The following is a 16,129-nucleotide window of genomic DNA, read 5'->3' as shown; positions in this document are numbered from 1 at the left end:
CTCTCTTTGATAAAACATGCTTGCTCAGTTCCATGGAGAATAACATTAGTTCCACTAAACATACAGTACCTTATCAGCTATTAGAGTGCATTTATTCAGGACTTATAATTCTGACATATTCAGTTACTTAACGCAGTTTTACCCTATCCCTTGGACAGACAAAAAGAACGGAGGAGAGCAGCTATTCATATTTGTGCTCAACTACAAAAGAAACTGAAGCTATTTCTGCTGCAGAATGTATCTACATGAGGTACGCAGAGAATCTGTGTGGAATCAAAGTGACTGCAGAAGAGGCTACGAAAATATTAGATAAAAAGGACTGGAACAACTTACCAACATTAGATGTGATTCACCAAGATTTCAAGGGACTTGAAGATGCAATGGATTATATCAGCTTTCTCATGCAATATCCTGCTTGAAACTACATTGACAAGTGAGGTATGAAGTTTGCCCAACAAGCTTGGTACATGGCAAATCAGTAAAAAAAAAATAGGAAGAACAGAAGTAGCAAACACCCAAATAAATATGTACTGGCAAAGACTCAACACAGTCTTTGTTAAAGGAATTCCTGCCTCACAAAACATTGATTTCTCTGTAGACATCACTGATTACATGGATAAGGAGGTACTCTGCTTAAAGAAAACTGGGAAATAAAGTCCATACCAAAGGTTTCAAAAGAAACTAAGCAAGTCTCTGGGAGGGTGGGGGGTGGAAAGAAGGGCTTTTGAATGAATATTTAACTCATTAAGAGACAGAATGGTGAGAAGGAAGATGAAGGAAGTAAATGATTGCTTACTTTAATAGAGGGAGATGACCAATGGAGTTTCACAGAAACCTGCGCTGGGATATGGATTTATTGGACATAATCATATAAAGTGAGGAGAGATAAGCAGGTAATAAAATGATGAAAATTTGCTAGTGATCCTAAGTTATTCATGACAGTAAAGATAAGGTCTGACTACAGAACTGCAGAAACATCTTGCAACACTGACCAGGAAACAAAACACCAGACAAAAAAAATCACTGCAGATTAAAGATGGGAAAGTACCATCCGGGCTGCCTATATGAAAGCTAGGTCCTAGGTGACCATTACTCCTCAACAACAACATCTCCTCGTTACAATACATACCTCCATGAAAAAAATCACTTGTTTATTATGAAAGGGACTTCCAGGGTTATCTAGTCCAGCTTCCCGCTCAAACCAGGTACAGTTAGAGCATGTTGCACAGGGCCTCATACAATTAGTTCTGAACATCTCCAAAACTGCAGACTCTGTACGTGCTCTACACACCTCAACCAGTATTTGACCACTATTACATTAGAAAAAGCTTTTTCTTAAATCTCAGACTTTCCCATGTTCCAACTTCTCCATATCTGGCCATTAGGTGCTTAGTTGTAGACCACAGTAAACTCTGCAAGTGGCCAGAGGAAAAAACACTGCAGATTAAAGTGATACAGATGGGGAAGTACCATCCTAGCTTCCTACCTGAAACCTAGGTCTCAGCTGATCGTAACACTTCCCCTCAAGGCAAAACAAAACCCGCTTCCTTCAACCTCACCACTTATATTGCCTGCTCCCCCCTATGCCAGTGTTTTCCCTGGTACTGAGGAGCCCAGAACTGGACATGATACTCCAGCTGCTCTCTCCCAAGTGCCAAACAGAAGAGAAGAATCATTTCTGCAGGCTGCCAGTTACACCCCTGCTAACAGCCCAGCATGCAGTGGGCCATCATTGCTGACTCCAGGAGTTCAACTCTATGCCCACTGGACCACTATGTCTTTCCCTGCATAGGTTGTAGACAGCTGATCCAGCCTGTACTGTTGTGTGGTGCTGTCCTGGCCCAGATGCAGGGCTTGGTATTATCACCTTTGCTGGAGTTGAAAAGCTCCGTTTCAGATCACCCTTCCAGCTTCCCATCCCCCTGTCTAGCAGCCCTCTCCTCCAGCGTATCAGACATTCCCCAAACCCACCGTAGGAGAGTTGACACGCGCGTTGAACGTGCTGGCCCATCATCCCAACATTCAGCTCATTCATAAACACATTAAACAGTATTTGCCTCTGTATCAGTAATCCCCTGAGGGATGACAAAATAAAATAGAGAAAAGGTCACTGATTATGTATGGACCTCTAGCTTGATCCAGTATGGCTATTCTAAAGTCATAACTTCAGTCTTTAGTAACAGCATCAATGAGCTTTTCACATAGATAGGAAAACATCTGCTCTTGGTTCTTCTTTGGGCTCTAACACATAACTCCAGAAACTTCTGGAAAAACACAATATTGGCAGAACATTATGTAACATTATATAACTACACAATTTTTACTGAAATGGGAATTATTTTAGCTGGCTTAGAGAAAGCAAGGAAACAATACCATAATAAAGAACTACCTTTATCCACCTCAAGGCATATGTCACTGAACATAAGACTGACAACAACAAAATTCAGAAGCATTGCTATCATGGGCTTTTTATAGTTATTTACACTTTTATTTTGACTATATAGGTCAAGCCAATACTGAAACCTCTGACAGGATGTCCTGAAACAGAAGTTGGAAAAAAATTCTGTAATATATGGGCACATGATCATTCTCCAAAGTGCCCATGACAAAATGGGCTTTTTACAGGTCGAGCAGCTAGCTGTAATCTTACAGGTCTACGCTCAGGATGTTGGAGAACAGGTCACCTTCAACCACAAAAACTGACTTTGTTCCTTTGTGAACATATACAGACAAAGCTCCTTGTCAGTGAACTTTTCCCAAGTACCTGACTATGAAGGTTGACAAAAACCTATTCTGCAGTTTCTCTGCATGCTTCCTCAGAACAGCTTCAGGCAGACTCCTACAGCTGTGAAGATACCAAACTGCAGCTAGACCATCAAACAGGTATATAATGGCAGCTGAGGAAGTCCCTGGTGGAGCCACATCCTGGAAAGTGCTTTTTCCATGTCTTTGCCTTTCTTTAACTGTTTAAATGACTTGTTATTAAATGAGTCAGCACTGACCACTTTCAACACCCTTCCTGACTTTTATTGCCAAAAACTTTCCATAAAAAATAAAACCCAACATAAGCAGACTGGAAATAGGTAGCAGCAGCGAAGGAGATGTCTAGATTTTAAAGAACGCTCTACTATTTACATGTAGGGCAGTGAACTGAAGACACCTATCCAGGCAAAGAGAATCCTTCTAATTCTGAAGAAAACTGCGGGGTTTGGCCCCAAAAGCTGTGTTTTCTCAACTGCATGTCACATGCTTTGCACAACAGTGTAGAATGAGTCACTTCACAGCACAAGTTTGTAGAGCATGGAAAAAAAATGTTAGCAAATAAGCTTAATATCATGGCTTAAATCTGCCATCTTCCTTTGCCATCTGTGGCACTATGAGAAGAGGGCCGCATCAGAGTCTGAACAGATCTAGAGAAAACAAAGACCTAGCTTAACTCTGTAAATAGTAAGTTTTAAACACAAATTTATAAATAAACATATCCAGCAATGACTCCAAGATTAATTACTCCTTCTGGGAGAACAGGAACCTTGTCCACTGAGGCAGCAAATACACCCTGATACTACACAGCCTATCAGAAAAATCAAGCTGCAAAGTGCAATTAAACAAATCAAACCAAAATAACCCTCATATTTGCTGAGTAAGAGCACGAGGTCAAACATACATTTACAGTATTACACATCAATTAGGACGATGTACTATACTGTACATGAATTAAAATTAGAATCAACGCAGCCTCTTTTCCCCCCCCCCCTTTGCTTAGAGAAACTAGATTTAGCTTTGCGAGAGAAACTGAAAGCAATTTTGTCAGACAGGGCACCTTTTGTTTCCTTAAGATAAGTAGTGAAAAGCAGTAGCCAACATTCCAATTTTTTTTCCCAGTAGTATACAAGTATCACATAGCACTTCTCAGCTTTTAACAAAAAGGTAAACTGTGAAGTTATTTTCACAGCAAGAACAAAACCCTTTGCAAGTGTATTTCATACAAGCAGAAAAACAAATTCCTGACCCTTACTGCTGATACATAGCTCATGCAGAATATAAAAACAAATTCTGAGATTAAGTACTCCATAAACACTCTTTCTTGCCTAAATACTTAAACACAGCCAGGCAGTGAGACCTCTGCTGAACAATCTAGATGGAACACTACAGACAGAACTGATAAACCAGCACAGCAAGTGAGGCATTTCATGAGGCAAGTGTAGGAAGCTACTGCTAATACACCATCAGCAACTTCAGCCTGAATGAGAACGGAGCTCAGTGCTCACGCTTCAAGGGAACACGCTCATGTGCAGGCTGGAGCGCTCTACCGGGATCACAGAAAGCTCTGCGAATCCACAATTGCTCAGGCACCTCACACTCTGTACAGGGGGAATGAAAGATGCTCAGCACTTCTGAAAGATGTGGTTGTAGGTTCTGCAGTCAATGAAATAACACATATGACATATTACACATGCAATGAATCCACAGAGAAACAAGACTGCTGTTCTTAAAGAGTATTCCAGGGGGATAAGAACGTGCACATCTCCACAGAAATCTGTTATACGTAAGGATTCAACACATGCAATTAAATTCAGCCTGTGCAATTGGAGCCTCTGTTTATTCTTATGCTTCTGAAAAGTGGTCTCTGCATTTTGCCCCTCTCAATTGTTTCAGAAACAGAAAATTCATTGAACTTTAATTTTACTTTGCCTTGGAACAAGGGGTTTAATCCCTTCGATTGGCTTCTTCCAACTGACTTCTCCAAACAGAGAAAGACAAATTACCCTAAGTACAGAAACAAAGTTACCCATCACAAACCCTTCCTGCAGCCCAGCTGTACAAATGCAAAACAAGCCTTGCAACAGTTTGTTTCCAGATGGGCTACGATGCCATAAACGTAACTTGACCGACCTCACCAGGACTAATTATTTTTGTAGAGCTGTTACACATTCTTTATAAAGATTTTGAACAGATAGGTTTTGACTTGCTACGTTTAATAATCAGCGTTCAAAGTACAAAAGCTGCTATACAGCAAACACTGTGCTGTTTTCATGCATTATTTGGCAAGAAAGGAACATTACATTGGGTATATCAAACGCCAACTTTGTAACTAAAAATCTAAAGAAAAGGGAGGAAAAAAAAAAAGGAGAAAAGTTAAAAAAAAACTACCAAACCCCCGAAGCGGCTGGCACACTTAGCAAACTTGAAAGCCTGTTTTCTCTTTTTAAAGCTCATTTCGCACTTTGTGGTACATGCTGAGGGGTCACCGAGACACACTTTGCACGTTATTCATCTTCTCAAACCCCAGGTGCTCCCCTCGGGTGCGGCAGGACCTCCAATCACTGCACCGCTCTGACCAGACCGCGAAAAGACAAAGCTCCGCCATCCCCCCGCGCTCCGGCCGCCCCTCGCACCCCTAGCGCCAAGCTGCGGGGAAAGGCGAACGCTCCCGAAAGGAAAGCCACCGGGCAAGAGACCGGCGCGGCCAGGGCAACGGGAATCGGCGCGGCGCGGCCCCCGGCCCCTCGCCTCCCTCCCGCGGCGGCACAGCGGGGCTCGGCGCGCCGACGGCACCGCAGCGCCTTCCAGCCGGGGCCGTTACGCAACGGCGCCGCGACCTTGCGGGGAACGCCGGAGCCTTTCCCGAGGAGGGGGGTGCGGGCAGCATCCCCCCCCCCCCGGCGCCGGCACGGGCACTGCGGGCCCGGGACGCGAGGGGGAGAGGGAGGGCAGGGGCGCGCCTGAGAGAAGCCGCTGCTGCCCCGCAGGATGCGGGGTGCGAAGCGCCGCGACCCGAGCGCGCAAACTTCGGCTCGGCGGCGGCCGAGCTCCGTCGCGGGCGGGGAAGTGGAGAGGCAGCCCGCTGAGACGGGCAGAGGGAATGGGCGGCTGGGACGGGGGGAAGGGGCTCGCGCGGCGGCACTCCTACCTGCGACACCAACGGCACCAGCGTCTGCTCCACGGAGCGCGTGCGGATCTCCAGCCCCGCGTCCGCGCCCAGCCCCGACGAGGACGACGAGGAGACGCCGCTGCTGCTGCACGGGGACGTGGCCATAGCGGGGCAGCCACGCCACGACCCCCCCCCCCCTCCGCCGCGATCACCACCACCACCACCGCCGCCGCCGCCACCCTCCCTCTGTCCGCCCTCCCAAGCCACCCCGCTCCGCTCCCGGCGACCGCCGCTCAGGCTCCGCTCCGCTCTGCCCGGCACCGCCCCCCGCCGCGCCCCTTCCCCGCCCTCCGGGGCACCGCTGCCTGTGCCGGGGCGCCCGGCGACGCCGCGCGCGCGCGATCAGCGCCCCCCCCCCCCTTTCGCGGCCCCTTCCACGCCCCTCGGGACGAGATTTAAAGCGGCAGCGCCGTTTTCTGCGCCTTCTCCAGCGGGCACCCGCTCCCGTCTTGCCTCCTCTCATCCCGGAGGAGGGAGGGAGGGAGGGAGGGAGGGAGGGAGGGGGGGTGCGGAAACTGGGGCTGGTCCCTTCCACCACAGCGCCCACCGGGAGTCTGCCCGTCGGGAGAGTCTCTGCCCGAGTGGGGCATCCAGGCTGCGCGGAGGCTGAAGGGTCCGGGTGGCCCCCGGGTATAGGAGACAGGGCTCGCACCCGGCACCACGTCCCGCCGCGAAGTCGGGGCGCCCGTGCAGGGTAAGGGAGGGCGGGCCAGGGAGCCGTGCGCTCTGCGGGAGGCGGTGAACCCCCCCCCCGTGTTCGCGTACTGAGCAGTCTCTGCGGGGAGTGGTGGGCTTCCTAAGCTAAACTCCATCGGCCTTTCTCCTCGCAGCCGCCCACAGAAGGGAAGGAAAAGGTTTCTGCCTTCCAACCGCCGGTCGAAAGCGGCACGGGCCGCTTTCGGGGAACAGCAGCCGTGTGTATCCTTGGGGCTAAGGCATATGCTGATCTGGCAAGAAGACAAAAGTAACTTCAGAGGAATTGGCGGGATTTCTTTTTAAGTTTTTCTTTGGGTGTTGTTTTTTGTTTGTTTGTTTCTGGTTTAAAATGGATTAAACCCACTTCACATTACTTTGTACCCTGCATTTGAAAAGTATCAAGACAGGAATGCTTACTGGTCTAATTAGGCTGCATGTATTCCGTATCTCTGATTCATCTACAGGCTTGTCTACATAAGACTGTGGAAACAGAACAGAAGTCTCCTTGGCTGTGGTCCAAGCTGCCTTAGTGCAAAGCAGCACCAGCCCAGAAGTGGGTTAACTCGGTGTGGCACTGTGCGTGACCCAACAAGCCCAATGTGGGGTCTGGGCTAGTAAATAACAGATCATAGAATCAGCTAGATTGAAAATGACCTTTAAGATTATCAAGTCCAATCACTACCCCAGGACTGCCAAGGCCACCACTAAACCATGTCTCTGGGGGCCTCATCTACACAGTTTTTGAACACCAGGGATGCTGATTTCACCACTTTCCCGGGCAGCCTGTTCCAATGCCTGAGCACCCTTTCTGGTGAAGATGTTTTCTCTAATTCCAGTCTAAACCTCCTCTGGCACAGCTTGAGGCTGTTTACTCTTGTCCTATCGCTTGTTACTTGGGAGAAGAGACTGACCCCCACCTCACCACAACCTCCTTTCAGGAAGTTGCAGAGAGCAATAAGGTTCCCCCTGAGCCTTCTCTTCTCCACACTAAACACCCCCAGCTCCCTCAGCCGTTCCTCATCAGACTTGTTCTCTCTGACACAACTCTTCGGTGTCTTGGTAAGAACTGACAATTTGTGTTTGACTGCTCAGGCAACACAGCACTGCAAAGTTGTCCTTGACTTTCTGACGTTGTTAGATCAAGGACTTCTGACCTCTTTTGCACAGTTTTGAAACCTAGACATAAAATAAAGGACAGCATTTGTCATCCTTTGGAGTCCTATGGAGGTATCCATATTTATTAAAAAAGAAGATTGCCAGAACTGCACGTCTAACCCAAGGTAATGATACAATCCTATTTCTAGCTCTTCAGGAAATTGGTTTCCAACATGGTCTCATATTTTCTAAAATGACATCTTACGTAACATAAGTGTTACAGGAAAGAACTGAAGGCTTAAATCTGCCATGGTGCAAAAACATCTAAATGTTGGTGTAGACTTAAATGCCAGTCATGCTTGTTCAAAGTGGTTTAGAGCTCACTTGAGATTTCTTGGGCTTTTTTCACCTAAAATTTTCATTTTTTTACATCATCTTTCATTCTTTTTCAGGTCATTTGTTTTCTCAATACCTAGATTCTAAGCCTCTGTCAGCAGCTGTTGTTCTCTTGGTTTTGGTAGAGTACCCAGGTCAGGTGTGGTTGCAGCCTCTCCAGGGCTGTACACTTGTTAGGAGACTTGTGAATCTTGTCAGCTAAAGGGTACACCAGGCAAAGTGTCAGTAATACCAGAGGGAGAGAACAGTGTTCTTTTGCCCTCTTCCCCCTTGTACTTGAGGTTGTTTCTTCTTTCGGAATCGTTAATTCCCACTCGTTGACTATTTATGAACGTTACCATAATATCAATTATCTGCGTCATCAACAGCTACAGATATGAAACTATTATTTGCATGAGAAATGAACTAGAAGCACATGCACACTTGGATACAGATGTAGTTTATAATTGGATGTGGTCAGCCAAGTCTGTGCCACTTAATTTCAGAGGCAGCTGCCTGTCTTCTTCAATGGAAAAAATGGATCAGACTTCCCAGGGATGACATTTTCTGAATCAAAGCAGAGTTAATATCAGAGGTTAGTGATGATTTTTAAGATTTTAACTTCACATTTTAAAAGAAAACAAGTTTCCTATAAAATACAGTAGCAAAAAATGGCAGTTTAAAAATAATTTTCTACACAGATGGGACAACTGGTGGGAACTTTGCAGTGCCTTTCCACAGACAGAAGTCCTATTCCCAATTTACCACTCTCTTTTCCTGCTTTCATTTTGTTTTCACTAGAGAAGCAGCGTTAGTGGGTGGTGCTAGTGACAACACTGCCTATTTCTCCCACTTTCCTCTTCAGGTGCTTCCAGTTTAAACAGGGAAACCACACACTTCTGTGTCCTGTGCTGGGCAAATAGAATGCATGTTGCGATGGTTGTAATTTAACACATGCATGCTGCAGACTAAGACCTTTGAAGACACCTTGAGGAGCTCTTAAAACATGATAGCCTGGAGCTTAATTGTGCTTTTAAACTATATTAGGATAATTTGAGTAAGCCTGTGCAATAGATTGCAACCACACCTTTGGCAGGCCAACTCATACTTCTGGGGGAGCACCTTAAACATGCAATGCACAGCACTAGGATATTTTGCACGCAATCACTTTCAGCCCACGTGGTGGACTTGGAAAAGCAATATCCCATCACCTCAAAAATAATGCCCATCATGCCTATAGGATGTGAGGACCACTGGCCATGGCAGTATCTATATAGAGAGACTAAACCTGTATAGAGAGTGGTACTGTTTAGCTCTGCCTTGCATCTGAAAAACATTTCAACTATAAGGATAGAGGACAAGAGTAATACTTAATGGATTATAATTCTAACTTCATAACTTTGTCAGTGGTCAAGGGGAAGGAAGTGACTCATATCCTTGTAGTATTATGAACGTGTCAATCTGTTCCTCCTCATATTGTTTCTAGACTTCACTCAAGAACGTGACACCTTCTGCTCCTCTGCCCAGGATCTCTCCACAACCTTGGGTTCTGTGACTGGTGACAGGTTCCCACAGGGACAGTAAGCCATTTTTGGCTCATCTAGCTCTTCATCTTTGTCTTCCATATATTAAGCACCTTTCACAGGAGAAAACATTACTGTGACTTTTTTCTAAGGCAGTGCCCCCCACAGTCACCCTGACAGTGACAGTACTCCTGAGAAGGATGTTTTGAGCTTTTATGTGTAGTTAGGGGTTTGACCATTGATGCTGGCTTCTTGGCTTTGATGGCAATGATATGAAATGTACTGATGAGTAAGTGTATCTTACTCTACCCACACCATGGCTTGTCCGAGGAAGCTGTCAGTCAGTCTTAGTTTGATGGACTAGCTAGCACCTGCTCATAATCTTCAAGCTAAGATGTGTGTGTTCCCTGGTCTGTTTAAAGCAAAACGAGATGGGTAACACTTAAGCAGATTAAATAATGTTTTTGCTAGTCTGGTCATATTGACTGGTATAAGGTCAGTGATGAGTACAGAAACCTTTCCCATGGGAAGAAACCTTGTGTCTAACCCTTTGGAAACAGGTTATAGTTGCTGCATGTGTGCTGTTGAGGCACATGCAGCAAAGCAGATGCCATTTAAGCAGTCAAGATGGGTTTCAGCTTGTGTGCTGTGAAGAGGAGCTTATCAGTTTCTGGCCACAAAAAGCCAGGTCTAGGAGACAGGAACTGCAGGGGGAACAACAAAACAGTGGTAAAAGCCAGCTGATGGGATAAGAGGGCTTTTCAGTAAGTTTTGATAATGAGCACTTTTCCATGCATGCTTGTAATGAATCAGATAAAACATAGGAATTCTCTAAATTAATAACGCTTTGAGGATGAATTCCAAGAGCAGGTAATTGCTCTTTATCCTCCCATAGAGAGCATCCCAAATATCCAGGGGTGAGAGGAAGCAGTGCTTCTGTTGCTTTCTTATTTACCAGCTGCAGTCTGAAAAGCAGAGCTGAGTGGGCTGAGTGTCAGATTGCTCCTTCTCTTCCCTCCAGGTGAGATTACAGTTAGAGCAGTGTGGGAGGGGAAGTGCATCAATCATCTTTCCAGGCAAAATTTAGAAAGCCACTCTTAAGATTAAACTTTTCCCCTGTTTACCTCCACTTTTCTCCAAAACTTTGCAAAATCACATTTTTTTCTTTTGGTGATGATGTTTTGCAGGTAATTTTGTAAAATCAGTAATTTTAAAGATAACTAAAAATGTTAGGGTTTTGAGAAATGTCAAAAGATGGAAGGCAAGCATTGCTTGAAATATCAAATCCTGATTACTAGTGATTATTAACTCCAAAGTATATTACACTTCTTCATAAAGCCAAACAATCTTTCATGTTTACTTTGTAACCCATAGTAAAATACTTCACTTTTCAAAGATAACAATACCTTGTTTACATAGATAGCATTGTATTAGACTGTGACTACGTATTTTTGTCATTTTGTGAATTACTAGTTTCACGGTCACAGAATCATAGAAAGGTTTGAGTTGAAAGGGACATTAAAGCTTACCTAGTTCCACCCCCCTGCCAAGAGCAGGGACACCTTCCACTAGACCAGGTTGCTCAAAGCCTCGTCGAATCTGGCCTTGAACACTACTAGGGATGGGGCAGCCACAACTTCTCTGGGAAGCCTGGGCCAGTGCCTCACCACCCTCATAGGGGAGATTTTTTTCCCTAATATCTAATGGGATTGCAACAGTTATTACAGGAACAATGAAGAGGAAGAAGTGGGATGTAAAAATAATGCATAGACATATCCAAAGGACTACTATTAGTGTTCTTTTTTATTCTGAATGTTTTTAGCCAGGCTGCCTGTGTGATACAGGCATTCTGTATCACACAGGCTGTATCTGAATACAGCCAGAGGGTGATTTCAACAGTGGCTTCCTTTGAGTTTACAAGGTGGTAGTTGTCAAAATCCTCAGCAAATAACAGCTATTTGGCCATGCTACCAAATGTGGTACCTGTCCAAAACACTTCTGTTCCCTATGACAGTCACAAAGAAAATGAGGCACCCTGTTTGCATCATCAGCTATTAATAACCCATTGTGGCTTGACTGCCTCTTTTACAGAGCATGTAAAAGTACAGTTGGCAGTTCTCCAACAAGTGTAAGGAGCCAGTGTGCTTCATAAATCCTAGCACCATCAAGAGACTTCTGTAATGAGTAGCTTAATTTTGAGAGTACAGACATGAAGCATACATTTCCTGTGCATCCTACCTTTTCGCTGATGTTTTGTATCCAAACCACCTAAACCTGTAGCAGAAGCATGTCTGAGATAGGGAAGAGCAAAGGAGTAATTTTCAATCCTGTGATATTTTACTTTTTTAATGATAGTATGAGATTTTATTGGTAAGAAAATATCTCAGCCAATGGATATTGCTAGAGTTGCCCAAGACTTTCCATCATAAGACCCATGCTAAGGAGGAAATTCTTTCCTGTGAGGGTGGTGAGGCACTGGAATCGGTTGCCCAGGGAGGTTGTGAGTGCTCCATCCCTGGCAGTGTTCAAGGCCAGGTTAGATGAAGCCTTGTGTGGGATGGTTTAGTGTGAGGTGTCCCTGTCCATGGCAGGGGGGTTGGAACTAGATGATCTTGAGGTCCTTTCCAACCCTAACTGTTCTATGATTCTATGCTTTTGGTTGTATGTGAATGTGCTGAACTTCAAAACTTTGGTGAGATTCTCTGACAGGTGTTGTCTCAGAATGATTCATTCTTTCATTTTTCTGATGAAATGACATAGCTTTGTCCTAAAAAAAAAAGTCAGGGCAAAACCCTGAATAATTCCTGTTGTTGTTTTGCTGAGAAAATCCAGGCTGGCTCACAAAGGTGAAATTTAATGACATGCATGTAAATGCGATGAGACAGTCAGAGAAATGCCTCTTGTAGTCTTTGTACAGTTTTCCTATATTTAGCTGGAGAAAAGATTTCTGAAAACTTTTTTTTTTTTTTTTAATAAATTTTGGAGAATTTATTTGTAGACTAGCCAGCAAATTTTTCTGAACCCTTCACATACGTTGAGCGGGACTCTTTTTTGAGAGCCTGGCCAAATGTAAGGAGCAGGAATAAATGAGAAAAGGGCAGGCTAAAGGAAAGCACAGTAACTCATGTGAGAATAAGGGACAGGCTGAGGGAGACACATAGGAGAAAACAAGTACTGTGCTCAGAGATTTTGGTGTTCTCTGGCTGCAGGAACCTCACAGGGTCTTGTCTATGTGATAGGCAGAGAACTGTGACTTTTTCACAGGTATGATGTAAAAGGAGAAGCTGAAGCTGTTCTGTAATCAAGCCTGGTATTTTTTGCTTTATTTAGCATTTCCTTGTGCTGTCCTTTAATAAATGTTAGTGGTATATGGATGTGAGTCTAACAGACATTGGTGTGACAGCTTTTGAAGGTGAAAAGTTTCATCAGTATAGCTTTAGCTGTGAATTTGGTCTTACTTCAGAAGAGACAACTAAAAAATACAGTTTCATCCTGAACTGTTAGTAGGAATTAATGTGCAGTTTTATAAAACCATTGCCTAGAAATGATAGCTTACAGGACCTTTTTCAGACTAACACTATATAGATTTATCAATGCATCAATATACTCTTCAAAACAGTGCTGCTGCAAGTTATCAAGCAAAATCAACTAGATGATTAATTCCTAGATGCTAAGCAATAAATTGGGCTTCTTTTCCTTGCAGACTGTGAAGTTCTTCTTTCGTACATGTATAGCTTTCAGAGGACTATGGCTGAGGCTTATTTATTACAGCAAGGACCCTGTTCTAAACAGGAGCTGACACACTAGTTTTAAAAGAAGGCAGGAGCAGCCTAACAACATGCAGATACACAATAATCGTACCTCATGAAAGTCTTGAACTGACCTGTAGTTAGGGATGGGATTAAGCTTTGATGCCGAATGTATTATCTCTTTCACATCTTCTATCATCCTAGCACTGAATGGTTTGGGTTTGTCTTTTTTTCTAATCATTCCTGTGGGTTATAAAATAAATATGGAGGATTAAAGGTTTGAAGAAATCTCTAGCCTGCAAAACCTTTAAGAGCATTTGCCACCTAGCAACAGCCAGGAACATGTGTCTCCTTCGAACAATCTGCAATTGTATGATTCAGAAGAAACCTCCACAGTGTTTGTAACTGCAATTGTAACTTACCTAGGAAGGGAAAATGCAGCAAAAGGCTCTCGTTACATCACTGACAAAAGGATTTCATTACCATAAGAAGTCCCTAACAGGGTGACAAATAATCAAGATTAAAAAGAATGTGTGGGACCAGCAGAAAGGGAAACAATGACGTTCCTATTATAGCTGTGGCCTTTACAATAAATGATATGTCAGCTTTTTCATTTTGAATTGTGCTGGATAACTTGGTGATTTTAATTCATCAGCAAATGAATACTTAGATTAGAAGCTATTTTCTTTTCAAATATGCATTTGCTAGCTTAGTCATGCAATAAATGCCACATTCCTTGAAAAGCTTGAATTGCCTGCCTATTGTTTTTAAATACACTGTTTATAGATGTTAACGATTTAAAAATATTCACGGATACTGTGTTAGTTTGCACAGATATGTAAGGAAAGTACTGGGAGCTACGTGAGAGGAGGATAATTGCAACATGCATGAGCTGGCTGACTATCGAAGTCCCATTGGCCTGCAGTTTGTGATGCTAATGATATCGTATGAAAAAATGACACAGACACTAACGCACATGGGTTCTATTTTGACTGCTGTCATGCATAATTCTTTGCAACATCTAGGAGTATGTTTTACTGGGTATCAGTTATCCCAGCTGCTCTTTTTCCTTTTTTCTTTTTCCGTACCTTGTGAAGGAAAGAAACTGGGGATATCCAAGGACACTGTGTCTTTCATACCTCCCAGACCTCTGCACTGTTGACACTTGTTAAGGAATTTTACTCATGTGACATTGTTAAATTAACCTTGATCTGTTCAAAAAAATTTAAATGGAAGGTCAGCTTCTAGATTTGTGGTCATTGCATTACTCAAAATTGCCTATAAAAAAGGTACTAAAAATTACTTTGGTTTAATATATGTTCTTTTTAAAACGTGGGTCATAGTTTCTCAGTTAACACACTAACTTAAACCCAACAAAGACATTAATATGCATTACTAACAAAATACTTTTAATGCTAAAAGATAGTGCATTGTTGCTAAATTAGACTAATGTACTGTTTGGAGAAATCATTAGTCTAAACCCTTACAGGCAGCTGGTAAGATTCAATTCTGTTTCTGGCAGCAGGAGAGTACATGCTGGAGTATTAGAATTGGAGCAGAAAATTGTAAGTGCAGCTGAAATGGAAAGGGAAGCAGCAAGCTATTGCCAAGGGAACACAAGGATTTTTGTAATAAGTACATTCAGTGAATTTAATACTAAGTATAAAATGTTCTAGAAAACATAATGTAAGTAACTGGAAATCTAGAAACCTCTCCTTTTCAGTCATGTTTGATATACTAAAAGAATCACTTAGAACTTGACATTTGCACTGACTTACCAGTGCAATATCAATCACTTCTGCGAAATACCATAATGTAGACAGGTCCTAATAGGCAAAAGTTTTGAAAGCGGGGTTTCTTTGACCCAGTTTATTTATAAATAAATGGCAAAAATCCTGCTTCTCTGAAGGCAAGATAAACCAAGTGATAGGAGGCAATTTGTGTTCTCAGAGTTTTAAGCTTCTTGTCAGCTATACAACTTACAAGTGGCTTCAGGATTCTCAGGACCTCATTTCATGTCTATACCTATATATATGTACCCATTTTGATTTCTTACAATGCTGTGTATCTTAGCAGAGCAGCATGATTAGAAAAGTGTCACTGTTTTAGAAGTATGGGTTTTTTTAAACTTAAAATATCGCAGAGTAATATGTAATAATGCTTACATCCTGATGGAATTGCTCCCTACTCTACCTGTCATGCTAAAATACTGATATGCACTGGGTAGGGAATCTCAGCCCTTCCCACAGGAACTGTTCAACAACTGTATTTTACCTGCTTCACTGTCCCTCTCAAAAGTTATGATCAAGGTGCTGAGGGAATACAGCAAATGATAATATTCTTTTAGCTCTAGCAGAGCTTGTCCTTGACTTTGAAAGATGGTGATTAGGATTCATATGGTTTTTTTAAATGGGTATGGCGGAGACAAGACAGAAAGTGAAAATCCACATTGATCAGTGTAGCGTCGTGTCCAGGTCACTTAGAAGCCTACTGAGCTTGATTTAAATCTCTATTTAGTCAGCTTTAGACCATGTCTTGAAACTGAATTCCTAATTCCCATGTGCGTGCTCAGCTGTGGAAGTTTCAGGGTGGTGTCCCTTTTTTTAAAGGCACCTCAGACAAGCTTTGTCTTCATCCTGATACAAAGCAGAACCTGCTGCATTCCCTACAATTAGTTCTTTACCTAAATCTAGGAAAAATTAATATATTCAATAGGAAATTTTTAGTCTTTACATTTTACAAATCTACTTATGATTTAG

At 43.3% G+C, this 16,129-nt stretch overlaps 1 protein-coding gene and 1 long non-coding RNA gene across 4 annotated transcripts in view; one reads left to right on the top strand and one right to left on the bottom strand.

The window, feature by feature from the left end:
• CTNNAL1 (catenin alpha like 1) overlaps positions 1-6,066 on the bottom strand; it is a 56,036-nt gene extending 49,970 nt beyond the window's left edge. Inside the window, exon 1 of the mRNA XM_065667806.1 lies at positions 5,912-6,066. Coding sequence (XP_065523878.1) covers positions 5,912-6,037 — 126 coding nt within the window. The 5' untranslated portion in view covers positions 6,038-6,066. The remainder of the gene's footprint in view (positions 1-5,911) is intronic.
• Positions 6,067-6,435: 369 nt separating this feature from the next.
• LOC136009313 (uncharacterized) overlaps positions 6,436-16,129 on the top strand; it is a 48,525-nt gene continuing 38,831 nt past the window's right edge. For all 3 annotated transcript variants that reach the window (XR_010610491.1, XR_010610492.1, XR_010610490.1), the window contains exons 1-3: positions 6,436-6,626; positions 6,763-6,850; positions 7,767-7,908. This is a non-coding gene — a long non-coding RNA (uncharacterized LOC136009313). The remainder of the gene's footprint in view (positions 6,627-6,762; positions 6,851-7,766; positions 7,909-16,129) is intronic.

Source organism: Lathamus discolor, chromosome 2, assembly GCF_037157495.1.
Source record: "Lathamus discolor isolate bLatDis1 chromosome 2, bLatDis1.hap1, whole genome shotgun sequence".
Classification (NCBI taxonomy): domain Eukaryota; kingdom Metazoa; phylum Chordata; class Aves; order Psittaciformes; family Psittacidae; genus Lathamus; species Lathamus discolor.
Note: the sequence above shows the minus strand (reverse complement) of the source record. Positions and strands in the feature narration are given on the sequence as shown.